The sequence below is a fragment of the Eleutherodactylus coqui genome, chromosome 1, assembly GCF_035609145.1.
Source record: "Eleutherodactylus coqui strain aEleCoq1 chromosome 1, aEleCoq1.hap1, whole genome shotgun sequence".
Classification (NCBI taxonomy): domain Eukaryota; kingdom Metazoa; phylum Chordata; class Amphibia; order Anura; family Eleutherodactylidae; genus Eleutherodactylus; species Eleutherodactylus coqui.
This window is the reverse complement of record NC_089837.1, coordinates 514,834,619-514,854,350: the sequence shown is the minus strand read 5'-3', so window position 1 is coordinate 514,854,350 and position 19,732 is coordinate 514,834,619. Positions and strand designations below refer to the sequence as shown.

The window sequence follows — 19,732 nt, the reverse complement described above, 5'->3', positions numbered from 1 at the left end:
GAAGATCATTAGAAGCATTAGTACATTTGCTGAATATACCAACATAATTATGGAAATCCTGAAAAAATACTGGCCAAATTTGCTAGCGGATCTTTAATTGGAAAGTATCATAACCAAACAACCCATTATTACATACAGGAGGGGTCAGAACCTTAGGAAGATCCTTGTCCACAGCCACATTGATATAACATCCCAGCCTTATAGAGGACTCTCCTGGTAGCCAACCCTGTGTAACTGTTCTTATTGCCTGCCCAATAAGCTGGGGAACAGGGGTTGTGGTTGTCACGGCTGATGCCACTCTTCTGGTCCCCCCTCCCTTTCCTCCTGGCATGAACATCGGCGGGGAAATAAATGAGCCACATACAGGAGATATAGTACCTCAGGTCCCCAGGAACGGTCAGGGCTTAGAATAACTTTTACTTGCAGAATAAACTTTAATAAGGCATAATTGACAGGTTTGACAAGTGCAAGAATTAAAGAAGCTAGAGTACTTTCACACGGCAGATCCAGACTTCAGGTCGCCTGTGCGTGACTAACTAAAGACATGTACCAAGACTTTCGAGTGCTTGAATGGGAACAATGACTGTAGAGTACCTCCACTGGGCAGTCCAAGGCTTCAGGACACGCGGACATGAAACAAATAATTGAGCACCTCTGCACTAGGCCTTGAAAGACTGCACTCGCTTGCTGATCACTCTCTCTTTTTGGGGGCTCACTCCATCATTATTCCTTAACCACGCACTCTGGGAAAACCTCCCCTCTTCTTCCATACTTCAACACATGAGGGCTGAAGGTGTCTCCATGTGCCTCTGTGCTTTTCTCTCTCTCATCTCCAGAAGATGGACCAACTATCTTTTCCCGCTCTCAAGGACTCACATTTATAGCCTCTTATACCACGTGACAAGACGTAATAGATACATTTACAGACAGTCAACTAATTTTTGCAGACATTAACTCATCATTTGCTGCAGCTGTGCAATATACATACTAGAATGGCAAGACATTTTTGCACAGTGCATCTACATAAGACATTATATGCATGACATTTATGGAGCGGACCAGGATAATGTACTGGGCCACTACATGTGTGTCTGCATGTAGCGTTGCTGAGTGTTTGTGTACCTGTGTGTAGCAGTGCTGAGTGTGTGTACTTGCATCATGTATCAGGGCTGAGTGCATTTGTGTACCTGCATGTAGTAGTGCTGAGTGTGTGTACCTGTGTGTAGCAGTGCTGAGTGTGTGCGTGCGTGTGTGTATCTGCATGTAGTAGTGCTGAGTGTGTGCCTGCATTTAGCAGTGCCAAATGTGTGTGCCTGCGTTTAGCAGTGCTGAGTGTGTGTGTGTGTGTGTGTGTGTATGTACCTGGCCGTAGTAGTGCTAAGTGTGTGTGTGTACCTGACCCTTCACTTCCTGTATTTTTCCTCTGACTGGATGCCATCTTGGAAGCCCAGCCAGCTTTCTCCATACAAATCCCCTGCTCTTACCTGATGGGAGTCTGACAGGCTACCAGCTCTGTTTGCCTTTGGTAGAGGAGGAGCGCCGAAACCCTGTGCAGGGAAGGATTCTGTTAACACTTGGGGAACACTTTTGCCAGCTCTCTTCTGGTCATGATGACCTCTCCAGTGAATCAGCTGTGCTCCGGGAGGGGAGTGATCCACAGGTCTGCATGAATTAGTTGGTGAGGAGAGCAGAGCTATCGGCTGTTCTCCTCATATGACGTCCCACTCCGTAACCACACGTCGCCACACTTAGTCGTGTGCCCATAGACTTAGCATTGGGAACTTTGACCTGCTCTAACAGGTGACTTGTATAAAAGTCTAATTTTAGGATTTTACGGTGGTGGTGAGGATGTTACAAAACCCCTGACACCCAAATCAGCCACCAGAGATCTTATAAAGGGGTCAAAGAGTGGTGCAAGAAAAAGCCTGTAGGATTATTTACTCTCCCTCCTGTGGGTGTTGTTTGAATTCCCTTCTTATGGCCTTTCTTGAATCCATCCCCCCCCCCTCCCCCCCTCCAATGTGCGTCACTTGAATCTCTCTGCTGTGGCCATCTCCCTCCTAGAGCTTCATTTGCCTGAACTACCACTGTATCTTGTGTGACTATTAGCGTTGCTTAGCAATGCTTGAATCCTGAAGGGCTGTTATACATTAACATGGGGAACTTTAACAGGGCCCGATGAGTCACTCAGTGTATCCAGCTCAAATTTCAGGATTTTACTACAGTGGTGAGAATCCAACAAATCGAAAAACAGTAAAATCACGCTCCTAAGGTGAGGCAAAGTGTGGTGCGAAAAAAGCCTGTGGGTATATATGTATACAGTATAAAAAAGTGAAAGTCCTCACTGACTGACTCGCCGCTAATTCTCTAACTTCCTGATGTCGTACAAACAGGAAATTTGGCAGGAGCATTCTTTAAGTCCTACATAGGCATAGGAAAAGTAAAGTGGCCACAACTTGAAAATTCAATGCTAAGTGCAAAAGTATTGGCACCCCTGTGTAATGTATCAAATCTAATTCTATAACTTAGATATTAGAATGAATATATATATATATATATATATTCAGAGAGAGAACGAGAGAGATGTTATGAGATGGGTTAGGTCTGTTGCTCTAGGCCTTTCATGTGGGCCCTCATTTTAATTCAGATTTTTCTGTTGTTGGGTAGTTTTATTTTAACATAATAAAGCTTTTATTGTAGGGATTACAATCTAAGGGCTGATGCCCATGGCTGTGACGGGCTCTGCAATCGGAATACCGCAGTAAAGTCCGTCACGGCGCCCCCTTCCCAAATACCCCATACTCCCCTCCGGATCCACTGTGGGAGTCCTGCATGAAACGCCTGTGCGCATGCACAGTACAGCACATTACGTGCCAGCAGTGTCATATGATGCAGCTGGCGGTGTGCTACAGCGGATGTATAGCGTGACGGCCAGCTTCCATTGACTACTTTCTGCGGGTTATATTACGCTGCGGAATTCCACCGTGGAATTCCGCAGCGTGAACATTTAGTTATTAGGTTCAATAGAACCTAATAGCTGCGGGGTAAATCAGCCTTGGGCATTAGTCCTAATAGTAATAAAACCATAGGAAATGTTGTTGTTTGCTTCTGTAAGTTTATCCATCTTCCTCAATGCTTCTGTATGCTGCCCATGTGCTTCTCGCTAGGGAATTCTTGACTAGGTCACCTATAATGGGGTAACAACCTGCCAAAAGTGCTTACAACAATGTTCACCAACCTCATTAGCATTTGGTACTAGCTAAAATAATTCCTCTAGCTTTCCTCTGGATAGTGCCTCAGCTACAATGTTGTTCACCCCAAGAATATCCTTTGGCTTAAAATGGATATTGAACTATATGCACCTAATTACCAGATACTTCAATATATTGGGACTGAGGTTGAGGATGTTATTTACCACATCAACTTCATTCATGTTATTGGTCCATAAAACTATGTGCTGGTTCTTTAGGTGTCTCGTCTATAACTCTCCTGCTACTACAATAGGAAATGGCTTTAATAGTGTCATGTTGTGCCATAGGTCATTGAATTCCCAGGGCTTTGGCCACTGTCCCATGCATCAACAACTCTACACATACATGGCAAAACATAATTGCCCCACAGGCATCCATGGAAAGTCTCATTGCGGTTTGATTTCAGGGCTTCTGATCCTACTATTATCCCATTAAAATTTCTGAAAGAGATCTCCTGCACTGACAGGTCCGCTTTCAATGCTTTGGTTCTTTTGGCTTTAGAGAATGGTTTTCTGACTCCTGCAGTGCTTTGCTTCAGTCTCACGCAGAAGCCGCTACCCATTGGAAGTACTCTGCAAGCAAAGTTCAACAAGTCTAGCAATGACTGCATTTCCTTTAATAGTTGAAGCAGAAACTCCCTCCATGGATGCCCCCTTGTTGTGTGGAGGAGTCTACATGCTCTGATAAGGCTATAAGCTATGCTAGTATTCTACTGGTAGTGTCACCCATGCCAGACAGGTTTCAACTGAGGAGCCAGGCTAAGCATATGCACCCAGATGATAATAATAATAATCTTTATTTGTATAGCGCCAACTTATTCCGCAACGCTTTCTGGCATGGATAAATGCAAAACAATACAACAATTACAATGTGAGGTAGATTGGGTTTGACACAAATGGGTTGGGGCTGATACAGGAGGTGCAAAGGGTGGGGGGAGGAGCAAGGCATGGGGAACACAGGCAATAGGGAAATAAATGTGAAGATCAATTATTAGAAGGCAAAAGGGGGGGGGGGGGGACCATAGGAAGGGGCAGGGGACAAGGTCAGGAGATTTGGTATGCTTCCCTGAAGATGTGCGTTTTTAAGGCACGTCTGAAATTTCGTGCATCGGAAATTGTCCGGATGCCTTGGGGTAGAGCGTTGCGGACAATGGGTGCTGCTCTGGTGAAGTCCTGTAGGCGAGCATGAGAGGTTCGTATTACAGGGGTGTTAAGTCTGAGTGTGAAAGCCGATCAGAGTGAGCGGGTTGGATGGTGTAGTGACAGGAGAGAGGTGATGTATGTTGGCGCAGTACCATGCAGAGCTTTGTGAATGAGGTTGAGGAGCTTAAATTTAGTTCTGCAGTGGATGGGCAGCCAATACAGCGACTGGCATAGTGTAGAGGCGTCTGAGTAACCACTGGATAGAAAAATGAGCCTAGCTGCCGCATTTAGTATGGATTGGAGCAGAGTGAGTCTAATGCGGGGGAGGCCGATGAGTAGTGAGTTGCAGTAGTCAAGCGGGAGGTGGATGAGGGCGACCACGAGTGTCTTTAGCGTGTCCGTGGTTATGAACGGCCGCATTTTAGCAATATTTCTGAGGTGCAGGTGGCACGTTTGGGCCATAGATTGAATATGGGGGGTAAAGGAGAGGTCAGAGTCCAGTGTGATCCCAAGGCACCGGGGGTTATGATGGTGCCAGACACTGGAATGGAGATGTTAAGGAGTGGTCGGTTGGAAGGTGGAAAGACAAGGAGGTCAGTTTTAGAGAGGTTTGGTTTGACAAAAAGGGAGGACATAGTGTTAGAGACAGCGGACAGACAGTCGGTGATATTTTGGAGGAATGGTCCAGAGATCTCACGAGAGGAGGTGTATAGTTGGGTGTCATCAGCGTAGAGATGGTAATGAAGGGGCAGTGTAGATAGAGAAGAGAAGGGGACCAAGGACCAAGCCCTGGGCTACCCCAACAGCTAGAGGAAGTGGAGCGGAGATAGAACCAGCAAAGGAGACACTGAAAGAGCAGTCAGAGAGGTAGGAAAAGAACCAGGAGAGAGCAGTGTCCTTTAGACCAATAGAGCAGAGCATAGTCAGAAGGAGGTCATGGTCGACAGTGTCAAATGCAGCAGACAGGTCAAGGAGGATTAGTAGGGAGTAGTCACCTCTAGACTTTGCAGTCATTGGGTCTTTTGTTACTTTTGTAAGGTCAGTTTAGGTCGGGTGTAGAGAGCGGAAACCAGACTGGAGGGGGTCGAGGAGTGAGTTGTCAGAGAGAAAGCGTGTAAGGCGGGATAGGAAGACTGCACTCTTTCACCATGGCTGGTACCATGGTACATTAGATGGACAACTCTGATGTAAAAACCTATAACTTCTGGACCTCATTGTAACTGTAAAAGCTTGTTAGGCCATGTCAGATGAATCCCAAGTGTAAAGGATGGGGTAAGTACTGCATACTGTGTACTTCACCTAAAAATTCTACTAAACATACTTGAAAGGCATGCTCACCTCTACAGTGCAGATGGTTTAACACTCCTAAGAGATGAGGCCTTTTTTGTAAATTAGTGGTCTGGACAATAAGACCTTCTTTAGCCCCAACCGCATTGTCCAAAATTCAGCAATACATCACATCGCAAAACAGCCAGAAAAAAACGGAACTTGATGAAATTCCCACCCCATCAAGTTAATTCAACAGCTGAAAAGTAGCAAGGTAGCGAAGCTGAAAAAAAAGAAGGGTGAGAGAGTTTAGTAGCATCCAGCGCTGGGAAAAGATTACAGCTGGCTCTAGTAAAGCAGTAGAAGTCATTCCGAGGATTTATGCCGACCAAGGGATTTCCAAGCTGCAGTGTATATTTTCATTAATACACAGCAGCTGCCTGTGTGAATGGACCAGAAAATGCTAATTTAGATTGGGACTTGATTGCGGCTCTTTTCTTTTCACGTGATATGTGGCCAGCGTGAAAATGCATTCAGTTGTGTGAAAGACGCCTACTTGCCATTATTGTGATATACCGCTTAGTTATGCATATGGGTCTTTCTGGTATATATTTCCTGGAGTCTACTAGCGAGAGAGCAGCGACACAGCAGGGTAGCAATCAACCAGTAGCACCCCCTTAGAATTGTGATAAGCAGTTGACAAGCCAGTGTGCTAAATTGAGACCTTGTGATTCAGATGGGTGCGAGTTGTGAATTTATGGTGCAGATTCCCTGCTTATTGGATTACTGTATATGGAAGAGGCTTTGCAAACTGTACACTTGCCCATGTAAATGGTAATTTTGGCTAGTTCAGCACCTTCATTGCCACCACAGGATACTGGTGCTGATGGAGTTTTCTGGTGACCAACTAATAATCTATTTGGTACATCCTCCTCCATTGTGTAATTTCTGTATAACCACCGAAACAGGAGTATGGTTCCCTCTCCCTCTTGTGGGTAACACTATGTAACAAGCTATTGCCCCTTTTTGTGATGCATTTTTAGTTAGTTTAGTCTTAGTTTGTGCCGGAAACTCCCCTGGTTGCAGTCATCATTTCCCTGTCTGATGTGTCTGAGTTGGGTCATGGTTTTGCTGGAGTAAGAAGAAGGGTTTTGCCCTGCTAGTTGCATCCAGCACCAGAGAGGAGCTTGCTATGCTATCCAGCAACCTGGCACTACCCATTGGTGTCATTTCTGATGTAGCCTATCATGGTGCCTGGAGGGCACACGAAAGCACAGTCAATGACTTTAATTCAACTTCCAGCATTGCAATGGCACCTGTTGGGTACACATCTGCTGGAAACAGTCTGGTCCTTCTCTCCGTAGTTGTGGACAGTGATGATAGTCCCAACACGCCTATTGCCGCTGTAAATCTGGTTAATTACTAGTCATGCCACGGTTCTGATGCTGGGTAATCCTCCTCTTCCAGATCTGGGCTGGTCCACCTCCCCCTGGTTGCTCCTTGCAATGGTGCATGTGGGAACCCCATACCTGGCTGCTGGCACTGCCTTTCTTGCACGAACCCTATGTCTGTGCCCTTACTTGGGACCAATTACAGGGTTGACAATAGGTGAGAGGGCACAGTGTGGCTGTTATGCCCTACATTCTCCACTCAGGCTCTGCTAATGAGAGTGGAAATAAACTATTCTCTGCGCTCATGTCCTCCTTCCTGCACCTTTAAATGGCAGCCTTGGCAATGCTGTACATTGGAGTCTCTTTACTTGGCTCTCTGTGTTTTCTGTTACGATTTGGGACTATGCATGCTTTTCATGGTCTCTCTGCCAGCACTTCACCACTGCTTCATGACTTCCAACTCATTTTTACATAATGTTTCCATTAAATGCTCACTAGGTAAGAGTTTCCTAACGATGGTCCAAACTTCACAGAACTCCTCCTAGCTGTACTTATTCTTTCATCTGCTGTGGAAAGGAACTGCCTACCCACCATTCTTAAAGCAAACTTAACCACAATAACCAAGCCCACGCGCTTCCCCCTGTCTCCTCGTTCCATGTGCTCGCTGGATGCCCTTATGGCTCCTCATCCTTAGCTTTGCCCAACTCATGCTGCTCTTATGTGACCCCTCATTGTGTCATATAGCATCTGGGTGATGCTGAACTATAGTACAACTCATATCCCATATAGTTTCCAAAAATAATATCTGGGAATAAATAAGAAAGTTCCCACCTTTACGCTGAGTTGTGCTCGCTCCTATATTTTTTTCTTGTTTTCTTTTGCTGTGCAGGAATGAATTCACGTCCACTACTACTCGATCCCAGTGGTTGTTCTTTTCACATATAGAAAAGAGTTGCAGGAGCTCGGACTTTTGTGAAAAAACATTCCTTTGCTTTATTGAAGAATAGTACTCAATACATCAGAGTTGCTGCATGTTCGTGGAGAACGCGTTTCAATCTCCGTAGAAATCTTGTTCACCTCATCCACACAACCCAATCTGCTTCCTTAAAACCAATTATCATTAAAATCCACCTGATGATTAATCCCTTTGTTACTTGAAGAAAGTTAGTGCAACTTAGATCCATCGCTCCCCAACGAATCATAGATAGATTGCACATTTATTCTTACTATATCTAAAGTTTGTTAGAGAAAAACTCCCGTTAGTATGCCATCCGGCGTCCAAATTGTAATGAGTACTCATCATTGTTTAAGTAATACCGATCGGCAGGAAGAGAGACCGTACATATGCATTGAATGTACACATTCATCTACTTGTTATCTGCGTTACAAGAGGTCTTTTATAAGCATATCATATAATGAAAGTGACGTTGATTCTGAGCCAAACATTATATATTTTGTTTACATCATTCAGTAGTTTCACACATATTCAATCAAAGTCCATTCATGATACCTAATATTTTCCATTCTTCAGCAGTTCTGATATTTCCTTATACGTGTCTAAACATTTAACATGTCATAATGTTTCAGCATAACTATTTATCAATACATGTTTATCTTTTATTGCTTTATTTGTGGGTGAGTATATTGCTTATACCTATCAATTTCTGTTACATTATCTATTATCAATCTGTAGCTCCCTCTCTTATCAATCTTATGACTAACTATGGCTATGGTTTATTGCTGGTTTAGTCAGGCTGACATTCTAGCAAAGCCTAAGGTTCATAGATGGTGATTCTAATACAAGAAATGATTTCTCTGAAACAGTAGAATCTAAAATAATATCACACAAGCTGGGGTGCTGGGTAATTTCCCCCACAGGTTTAACAGACAAATTTGTTATCCTATGTGTTAAAAAATTGATATTCATAGTACTCAGTTAAACATGTATATTTATATACTTTATTAGTGGCTATTGTTGACCCCAGAATGATTTATCCCTAATTTATCCTAAACCATATTAGTGTAAATTATGGCAAATAATAATATTACCATACGCTTTCACTAAAAAAGAAAAACAATTCCTCTTCCCTTCTCCTTCCTTTTTCCTTCCCCTTCTTTTTAAATCATGCCAGTTTATCCTGCTACTTTATCGCTGTCAGCAGTGAAACGATGCATGATTTTTCACAAGAAAAACGCACCAGTGATGCTACAAAATTGCGAGAATAAAGCTGCGATTTTATAGCGCCGATATCGCTGCCCCCTTGTGAAACAGGCCTAATGTCTGTGTTATATAGCAGCCAGATGATCAGGAAATTGTATCTGTTTGTGCATACTCTGATGAATGAGAACAGTGTGAAGATTATGTTATGGGTTCTGTTGGTTTGCCACAAAAATGGGCGGATTTGTTGTTTGTACCAAACTTCTGGCCTGGATATAGTCTACTGGTGTGCGACCATCTATCTGGTGGAGGGAAGATAACGATCTGATGTGAGAACAATCCTCAAGTTGTCACACACTATATGGAGATGAAATAATCCCCCATGTAGAATAGCAAAAACATATTTTAATTATATGCACAGAACAATAGCCGTAGTCTGTGTGTTTTTTTCATTAGAACCATCCACCAATGCAGCACCAGCATCTCTCATCGGAGTCCTGTAACTGATTTCTTATATTTTAAAACGTACTAATCTTAATATAAACTCCTTTCCCCTCCCCGACCCCGTCCACCCGCAGTCACAGATAGAGAGGAGGAACAGCTGGAGCGAAGCATTACTCCATAACCCACATACAGACATTTCTCCTCCAATCCCACTTATAAACCTACACTGAATGGCCACTCTATTAGTTACTCCCAGCTAGTAACACATTGGAGCTCGTTGGCCTTCAGAACCGCAATCATTTGTCACAGTGTTGATTCCTCTAGGTGAAGAAATGGTTCTGTTGCTCAAACAACAGTTTGAGGGACAGTTTTCAGCTATTATCTTTGCATAGTCTACAGTAGCTACTTAAGAGTTATGTATGCGGAGTGGGATAATGCAGCGATAACTCAGAAAATGATTATGCAAACAGCTGCATTGTTCTCCATGCTTTCAGCTGGTTTCCCGCTGAGAACTGCCAGCAGAATACCAGCTGACAGAATGCTATCAGTACTACCAGCTGAGATATCAGCATGAGGTGCTGATAAGGCTCATTGCTAATTTATAGCTGGCTAGAAATGAGCCATGAATAAGCAGTGCATGACGACCGCGCATTTAGAAGTAATGATTATCGCTCAAAAGACAGCTCTTGACTGATTTTCGAGCGATAATTGTTGTGTCTAAATGGACCTTAAGACCTGCTAGTAGCCTCCATGAAAACGCGTATATGCGAACACTAATGAGTATTTTTAAGCTTTAATAAAAATCATCTGTCTCGTATTTTCATAAAGCTCTCACCGCTTACAGTCTTTAAACAGAACTTCTACAGAAAAAAAAAGGACCAAAAGGACACTTGAAATACCGACAAACATTCTGTGTGAATGAGGGCTGAGACTGCGTTCAGACAGACAGTTGCAAGTTGTGCGTGACAATCTAGGTCTCGCCTCCCAGCGGACAGCACACAGATGCAGGTCCATGTACTGTCTGAGCAGCGGGTAGCAGACATTACATATCCTACCCTCATCCATGACATTGACCAGAACAGGACATAGCCCACACGAAATAGCGCTCATGTGAATAGCCTTATTGGCAAGTATGTGTCCGTGGGCTGTGAATTACACAGACAGCACAGATGGGGAAACATGACGGTCTGAACTGTCCCTAATAGTCTTTCCTTCCTCCGTGTATTTTTTAACATTCCCGCAGCAGTACCCCATATGAATGACATGAAATACACGAATAAAGATCAGGTCAAATATTCATTCATGCAAATAAACGCTGCATACGGCCAAACATAAACCTGTATACGGTGGTGTGAAGGAGGCCTTATAGACAGAATTATAATTCACATATAAATATTTATTTCCTCTCTTTTACATTTAGGAAGATGGAAATTACTGTGTTCTAAGTACTCTATGTAAGAGTGGGTGCTGCCGAAGCACATCTGTTTCGAGCACTTACCAGAGTGGTAAATGTGGACCAAAAGCAGCTGAAAATAAGGAATGTAACCTTGAGGTGAGTATCTGTAAGCAACTGCTGTACTGGTTTCTCCCTTAGGGCTTATTCCGATGTGTGCATATTGGCTAGGTTTTCACACCCGGCCGATATACGCTGTTTCTTTCTGCAGAGGGAGGAGGTGGGCGGGCTGGAGCAGTGCACTGTGCTCCCACCCATTCTCCGCCCCTTGCCACTTTTTGCAATGGGAGGGGGCAGAATGGGGCAGAACTTAGCTCCGCCCCCGCCCTGCCCCTCCAATATACACACACGTCGGAATAAGCCCTTAAGGTGGCCTCTCACAAGCATATTTGTGTGCACACTATGCGGAAAACAGAACCCATAGATTTAAGTGGATTTAACCCCTTAGTGACGAAGCCTGTTTGCGCCTTAGTGATGGGGCCAAATTTTGAAAATCTGACATGTGATACTTAACATATTATAACTCCGTAAAGACATTGCATATCCACGTGATTCTGACATTATTTTTTCGCCACATTTTGTGCTTCATTTAGGTGGTAAAAATAGACCGCTAGAACTTGTGTATATTATAAGTGCCAATACAGTCCACTTGTATTGCCCACTTATTGCCCACTAGCCCTTGAGCAGCCAAAACCATAGAGATCCCCACAAAATATCCCATTTTGAAAACTAGACCCCTTAACAAATTCCTCTAGGGGTGTATTGCATATTTTGAATTAATCTAACCAAAGAAGAGGAAAAAAATAACAATTTTCATCTTTTTGGCAATTGTTTAAAAACTGTTTTTTTTTTGTAGAGTGTACATAGGAATGAAGACTTTTAGCCCAAAATGCATCCCCCGTTTGTTCCGTGTTCAGAAACATACCCATTGTGGCCCTAATCTGCTTACAGAACACATGGCTAGGCCTATAATGGAAGGAACACCTATTAGATTGCAGGGCACAATTGAATAAATTCCAGGCCCCATTGCTCACTTGTGCGGAAAAGAAAATTTGACTCCTTAAAAATAATCCCACCTACCCCCCCCCCCCCCCCCCCACACACACACACATACACTCCGCGCCCTTTTTGGCCTTCTCCAAATTTTACATAAAAGTAATAATGTAAACTGTGTGTTTTTTCCCCCCGAAGACCGGGGTAATTACAGGGGCCTGGTTGGGATGGGTACATGGGGTATTAAAATCTGGTATCCCTCCCTCTTATCCTTTTTGGGGGGTATTTCATGACCTCAGCGGCGGGGATGTGGTGTAGAGTGGTGTTTAGAGATGAGCGAACGTACTCGGATAGGCACTACTCGTCCGAGTAATGTGCTTTATCCGAGTACCGCTGTACTCGGGGCTAAAGATTCGGGACGCGCTGCGGAGCGGGGAGCTGCAGGGGAGAGCGGGGAGGAACGGAGGGGAGATCTTTCTCTCCTTCTCTCCCGCCCGCTGTGCCACGCTCCCCGCTGCGACTCACCTGTCAGCAGCGGCGCGTCCTGAATCTTTAGCCCCGAGTACAGCGGTACTCGGATAAAGCACATTACTCGGACGAGTAGTGCTTATCCGAGTACGTTCGCTCATCTCTAGTGGCGTTCTGTGAGTCTCCGTGGCAGTTTCACACAGAAGGCGTTCAACAAGCTGCTCCTGGAACAACAGGAAGGCGAGCGTTCCCAGGGCTTCTTGTAAATTACGTATTACAGGTAGCGATCTGAATAATGCCAGGCTTACACAGCCATATGTGGAATCTGCTTGTGGAGGGCCACAGCGGATCCCAGCTGTGAGCCTGGCCGTGGCACTGCATATGGACTCGTGATGTACTGCGCATAACTGCCTACTCACGCAGGCACTCATGCTCAGTACACCTTTTTTCTTTGTATTTCCTGCGCCGTCGCTTAGCGATGACATGAGTACCATCAGGCGGTACACAATGTAGTTATGTATGGTCTCCGGAATATCCGCGACCATGGAGCACAATGCGCTCTATGCTGCGGATATCCGCGGTAAAATAGAACCTGCTGTGTTCTGTTTTCTGTAAGTGGATTAAGTAATTCCAACCCCCTAATGTGAGCGGAATTGTGTAATCCAATGCAATTGCTCTGCGTATTACTGCGGATCAGACACATCTGCAATTCCTATCCGGGCATGGGAGATCGGCCTTTGGTAGATTGCTTTTTTTTTATCATGTGACTGGGGACCGCTCACTGCTCCAGGCTCTCGGCAAACGTTGGTCGATGGGAGCAAGGAGATTTTAAGTTTCCTGGGCTCCCTGCCTCCTGTGCATGTGTCCAGCATTTTGCCGGCGGTTGTATGCGCAGAATTTCGGGAAGGTCCGCGGAGGAGGAATGAGTCGAGGTTCAAACACGGAGGCGTCCAGTAAAAAGTTTCATCTCCTCTCACTGAGCACCTTGGTGAGGGGAGATGACATGTCAACTTTTTTTTTACTTTTACATGATCGCCACTATCCATTGCATAACATCGAAAACATGACCAGGTATCGCTCAATGCCACTGCCCGTGAAAGCTCCAGACTCTAAGCTAAGTTTTATAGCCAAGAGCAGGGAGATTTTAAATTACCCTGGCAATCCACGGCTTTTGCGAATGCTTCCTCCCTTTTGTCGACGGACGCGTGCGCAGAAGCTGGGGTAAGGTCAGCAGATAAATGCGAGAGCCTTAGATACGTAATTTCATCCTCCCTCACGGATATGATCCGTTAGGGGAGATGAAACGTCAGCTTTTTAAACTTTTTTACACTTCTTTTTTTACTTTAAATGATCACTGTTATCCATTGGATAATGGTGTTCACATCCCCGGTAAAATCTTTTGGCTCCTGGCTACACATGGTAGCCAGGAGCAGAGGGATTTTGAATTTCCCAGGGCCTGACTTCCTCTGTGTGCGCGCCCGATGATTGACGTTGGGCTCACATGCGCAGCAGGGGACTTCAGTTTCCGGGAAACCAGAACATCGCTGAAGACCCAAGGTGAGTATTTTCCCTACCCCTCATGGATCCGATCCATGTGGGGATGTGAAACTAACTTTTTTTAGCCTTTTTTTTTACTTTTTCATGATCGCTGCTATCCATTGGATTGTGGCGATCGCGGAGCGGGGGACCACTCAACGCAGTCCCCGGTGAGATCTCCTGGTTCCTGGCTACCTTCAGGAGCTGAGAGCCAGGAGATTTTAAATTTACTAGGGCTCCCGGTCTACTGCGCATGCGCGTGGCATCATTCGTCTGCCGTGCATACACAGAACAGTGGCGCCGGATCCCAGAGGACCGCTTCAGCGCGGGGCAAAACAGACAAGGCAGGTGAGTAATTCCAGCTGCCCTGATGCATCCGATCCATTAGGGCAGCTGAATCTTTAACTTTTTTTAACTTTACTGCAATCGGCGCTATCCATTGGAGCAGCCCAGGATGACAGCTCCATGCTGTTCGCTACCTGCGGGCACCGACAGCATAGAGCTGTCACATCCTCAGCTAAGAGAGCTTTAATCCAAAGAGGATGCATGTTTTTACGTCCTCTAGAATTAAAGCCCACTTAGCTAGGATGTAAAAAGGCAATGTGGCCGTCACTAATGGGTTAAACGCATTTCTCGTGTGCACACAAAATATAGGACATGCTCATTTGCACACCGAGAGTCCTCATAGAAATCCATCAAAGATGTGCAATGCGTACACAGATGCATAATTCTGTGAAAAAAATAACACTTCTGGAACTCAGTAGGATAAATAGTCATTTAAATGGGGAGTGTTTGCCTGCTGTGTGCAGATGAACATCCCTGCATGTACAAAAAGTACAATAAAATGTGCCAATATGCGGAGGAGTCATTCATAGCGCAAATATATTGCACTGAGTCATGTGCAAAAATGCTTATGGCCATGTGAAGCCGCCGTTAGGCCATATTTAAATGGATGAGAGTGAGTTATGCTGGAGATTCTTGGGAGCAACACCCCTCGCAGTGCACTGCAGGTTACGGGTCTCATTCTTGTGCCAGATTTTCACAAAACACGGACACACGACGATTTTTTCAGTTTTGATCATTAATCTGTGAGAAAATTCACTCATGTGAATGAACCTATTTTAATAAATTAGGTAATTTTCTGTGCATGTTGTGTCCATCTCAGACACGGAAAGAACCTGCACAGAAGTATTAGCGGTGTGAATACAGCCTTAGGGTGCGTTCACATGAGCGCATAAACGGCGTGTTTTTGCGCCCAATCGTATAAACGTGACCATCTGAGGCGTTGGTTTCCAATGTATTCGTTCGCACGGGCGATTTTACGACGCGTAAAAACGGGAACCCGAAAAAAAGACGGAACATATGCGACCGAAAGACGCGCCAACGCATATTCGATGGCCGACAAGATAGTTTGCAAAGTAGGAACAAACGACAATACGCTTTCTAGCTCTGGTCATGATTGCCGAAAAAGTTCTTTCCGGCGATTAAACGCTGCGCACGTGCGAACGTAAATACGCCTACGCTTGTGTGACCGCACCCTTATACATATGACCATCCTACAGAGGAGCCGTCACCTCTCCTCACATGTCTGATTGACTAAATACCTGTGATGATTCTGAAAACAATGATTTTCAATAGTTTCATACTTATTTGCGATGTTTCAGTAGAGCTTTGCATCGCAGAGAAGAAATCTGCGATATCGTTTGGTGCTTTCAATGGCGCCGGCGGCAGCAGCAGCACTAGCCCCATTGGAAACATAGGGAGTATATCGCAGACTTCTGCCACAGCTATGACAGCCCAAGATGCTATCCCATTGTTTTTAATGGGGTTGCGCTCAGGGGCGTAACTATAGTGGGTGCAGGGAATGCGGTCGCACCCGTGCCCAGGAGCTTTAGGGGGCCCATAAGGCCTCTCTTCTCCATATAGGGAGCCCAATGGTATTAATAAAACATTATAATTAGGGGCCCTGCTACACATTTTGCATTGGGGCCCAGGAGCTTTAAGTTACGAATCTGGTCGCGCTGCTGCCGGACCCATTGAAAGCAGTCGTTTTAGGCAAACCATGCAGCATGATTTTTCACGGAAGAGCTTGAACTATAAGCCTTTCCCTGAAAATCATTCCTAGCTGGTGAAAAAAATGAATTATATACTCACCTCTCCGCCACTCAGGCGCAGCCTCTGGCTGGCTCCCCTGTACTGCTGTCAAGCGCTTTCACCAGGTGGGGATTTAAAAATACCCACCTCCTGAAAGGGCTGTGCTGATGTTCTGAGTGCTCAGCCAATTACAGGCAGTGCTTAGCCATTCATCAATGAAGGAAATCCCTGCCACAGCTGTGACTGAAGTCCGCGATATACTCCCTATGCTTTCAGTGGGGCTGGCGCTGCTGCTGCCGGCCCCATTGAAAGCATTTAGTGATATTGCAGTGTGTTTTTTGCGCTGCAAGGCGAGAAGTATCTTATACTGGAACTCTACAAGGAGCTGTTCCTCCTTTATTCCTCCTGGAAGTGTATGAATAGATACACGGTGGGGTGCTTGTACACTCAGCAGTGATGTGACATGAGCTTTTACTGCAAATTACCACAATTTTAGATGCACCCTAAAACCTTGTGTTCCATCTCTACAAGCTGAGTGCCCAAAAACTGCAATGAAAAACTGCTATAAGGGCTTATTCACCCGGATGATTTTATCATTTAAGTTCTACCCCAGTTTAAAAACTGATAGAATTTGGACAAGACCTGGACCCATTAGAACAATTCAAAGGGGCGTATTATCTATCCCTATTGCAGCTCTATTTTCACTGGACGGCATACAATCCCATTGATTTGCATTGGTGGATTCAGAAGTGTATATTTTATGTGTGTGAAAACCCCCGAGGCATGTCCTATTTTTGTTGTGTTTATCATCAATTATAGTCAATGGGAACACATTCACTGCTTTTTTATACATGTTGCCAGGAGACAGTGCGGAGGGGGGGGGGGGGCGCTAAAACAATTGCTCTTCGTTTAGTGTTTTACACGCGTGAAAATGCAGTAAATATGGATGCAAAAAATACACATGCATCACAAACATATGGAACCTGCACATACACACAAGGTGATGATGGGGCATTTTCCCCAGACCCTTGCACTCACTGGGTTCACTTGCATGTGCAGTTTCTGTCCCAGACCGATGGTGCTTATGAAACAATAGTTGCGGCACGTCTGGCTCTGGTGGGATTCTCTTGCAATGCTCTTGCATGGCGGGGAGTGAGTTCTGTGCTTGTTTTTTAACATTCATTAAAGGGGTTGTCCCGCGCCGAAACGGGTTTTTTTTTCAACCCCCCACCCCCCCCCGTTCGGCGCGAGACAACCCCGATGCAGGGGTTAAAAAAGAACACCGGACGGCGCTTACCTGAATCCCTGCGCTCCGGTGACTTCTTACTTACCGGTTGAAGATGGCCGCCGGTATCTTCTCCCTCGGTGGACCGCAGGGCTTCTGTGCAGTCCATTGCCGATTCCAGCCTCCTGATTGGCTGGAATCGGCACGTGACGGGGCGGAGCTACACGGAGCTACACGGAGCCCCATTGAGAAAAGAAGAAGACCCGGACTGCGCAAGCACGGCTAATTTGGCCATTAGACGCCGAAAATTAGTCGGCTACATGGAAATGAGGACGCTAGCAACGGAGCAGGTAAGTAAAAACTTCTTATAACTTCTGTATGGCTCATAATTAATGCACAATGTACATTACAAAGTACATTAATATGGCCATACAGAAGTGTATAGACCCACTTGCTGCCGCGGGACAACCCCTTTAAATTCAATGGGAGTTTTAAATTCTACCAGTTGGGTCACCTCGCATTTTTTTAGCCATGTGAAAACCGGATTGCAATCAGATGACACTTGTGCGCTAAATACACAAAAACGGATGTAAACGCCCCACAGTGACATCAGTATTCACAGAATCACATCACACTGGATGTGTAGCATCAGACATGAGGTTCTCAGTAATGGGACCCCCGGCCTCACGCTGCGTCTCCCACCGCTGATCTTATATGTTAGTTACAGATGGCCAGGAGTCATGAGTGTCTTCATTAACCCTATCATCTCTCCTTTCAGCCTGTTGGTGGGCTCTATAATTACTGCCCGTGTGAGAGTGGACTTGTATGTGAAAAACGTACACCTAGAAACATGGCCTCCCTACTCAAGAACCTTGGAAAATCTTCCCCCCTGAACAAGATCAAATTGCTCTTAAAGGTCACAAACAGAAGAATCTGCAAGAAGCCAAACACAGCAAATAACTGAATCTAAGAGCTGAGAAAGTATCCACCAGTATCTACATGGATCTACAAGAGGTTGTCAGTTTTAGGGCTTATTCACACAAGCGTATATCGGCCAGCTGATATAGGCTACCATCTGATGCATCGGATTCCAATGCATCAGATCACACAGACGTATTCCCGTGGCATAAAAACTATCTTCCTGGCTGGACAACGGTCACTGCCATTAACTCCTATGGGAGCCAATGACAGCGGTGGGAGAAGGGAGGGAGTTTAGTAGCGTGACTGCTAAACTCCCTCCCCCTTCTTCTCTCTGCCCATTACCACTGTTTGCAATAGAAGGGGGGGGGGGCAGAGGTGGAGCTAAGCTCCAACCCGCTCCGCACCCTCCCATTGCTGGCTGCGACAAGAGGCGGGGAGGGGGAGCTTAGCTCCGTCCCCGTCTCGCCCCCTCCCAAGGCAAAAAGCCAAAGGGGAAGCGAGAGAGGAGGTGAAAACGGCAGCCGATATACGCTCATGTAAATAAGCCCGTAAGGAAATAAAGTTTGTACAACTTCCTACTAAGTTTTGTGTTTCCTCTCTGCTTTCAAGAGCTCTGCTTGCTGTAAGTAAATGAAAACATTGATATTCAGAGACTTCTTTCACACCAGTATTTTATCGCAACTATTTAGCCACGATAAAACGTCAGCTGAAAATCGCTACCCTGTGAAGCATTGGATTCCAATGCATTCATTCACATGGGTGAATTATAGGCACATGAAAAAGATTGTGCCATAAAATCGTCAAATAGACAATCGCCAATCGGTCGCAAATTGTCCTTGCTGCATTAAAAGATAGGTCTTGACCTATGTTTTAACAATAAAATGCTGCAGGCTCCCATATATTCCTATGGTAGCTGAAAAAAAGGGAGGGGGGGAGTTTACCTGCATCTGCAGCTCGGAAACGAAGACAGCCGGCTCTAAGCTATTTCAGCTAGTAGAAGCATTTTGCCGAATCAACGAAATTCCACACGGCAGCGTATTTTTTACGCAATACGCCTGTGTGGATGGATGAGAAAACGCAAATTAATCTTGTGATTAGATTTCCAGCAGCGTGTGGCCAACATGAAGACACACACGCTCGTGTGAAAGAGGCTGAGAAGCCTTCGCCTTGTCTGGCTCACACAGCAGCAGTTTGTCAAAATATATCAGCCAGGGGTCTAGAACAGGAGTAAGGGCTCATGCCCATGGCTGTGTGCGTAAAATGCTGCGGGTCTCCCACACCGTTTTACACATTACAGCACATATGCTCTGCCAGTAGAGAAACACATGCGCAGTGGGATTTTTTTTTTTTTTTAATTCCCTGCTCTGAACAGAACTGAAGCACTGTCCAT

General features: G+C 45.2%; 1 protein-coding gene across 1 annotated transcript in view; it reads left to right on the top strand.

Moving 5' to 3' along the window:
- LOC136588589 (keratin-associated protein 10-4-like) overlaps positions 1-18,993 on the top strand; it is an 820,730-nt gene extending 801,737 nt beyond the window's left edge. The window contains exon 6 of the mRNA XM_066587950.1: positions 18,200-18,993. Within this exon, the coding sequence (XP_066444047.1) occupies positions 18,200-18,385 (186 nt within the window). The 3' untranslated portion in view covers positions 18,386-18,993. The remainder of the gene's footprint in view (positions 1-18,199) is intronic.
- The last annotated feature ends 739 nt before the right edge of the window (positions 18,994-19,732 follow it).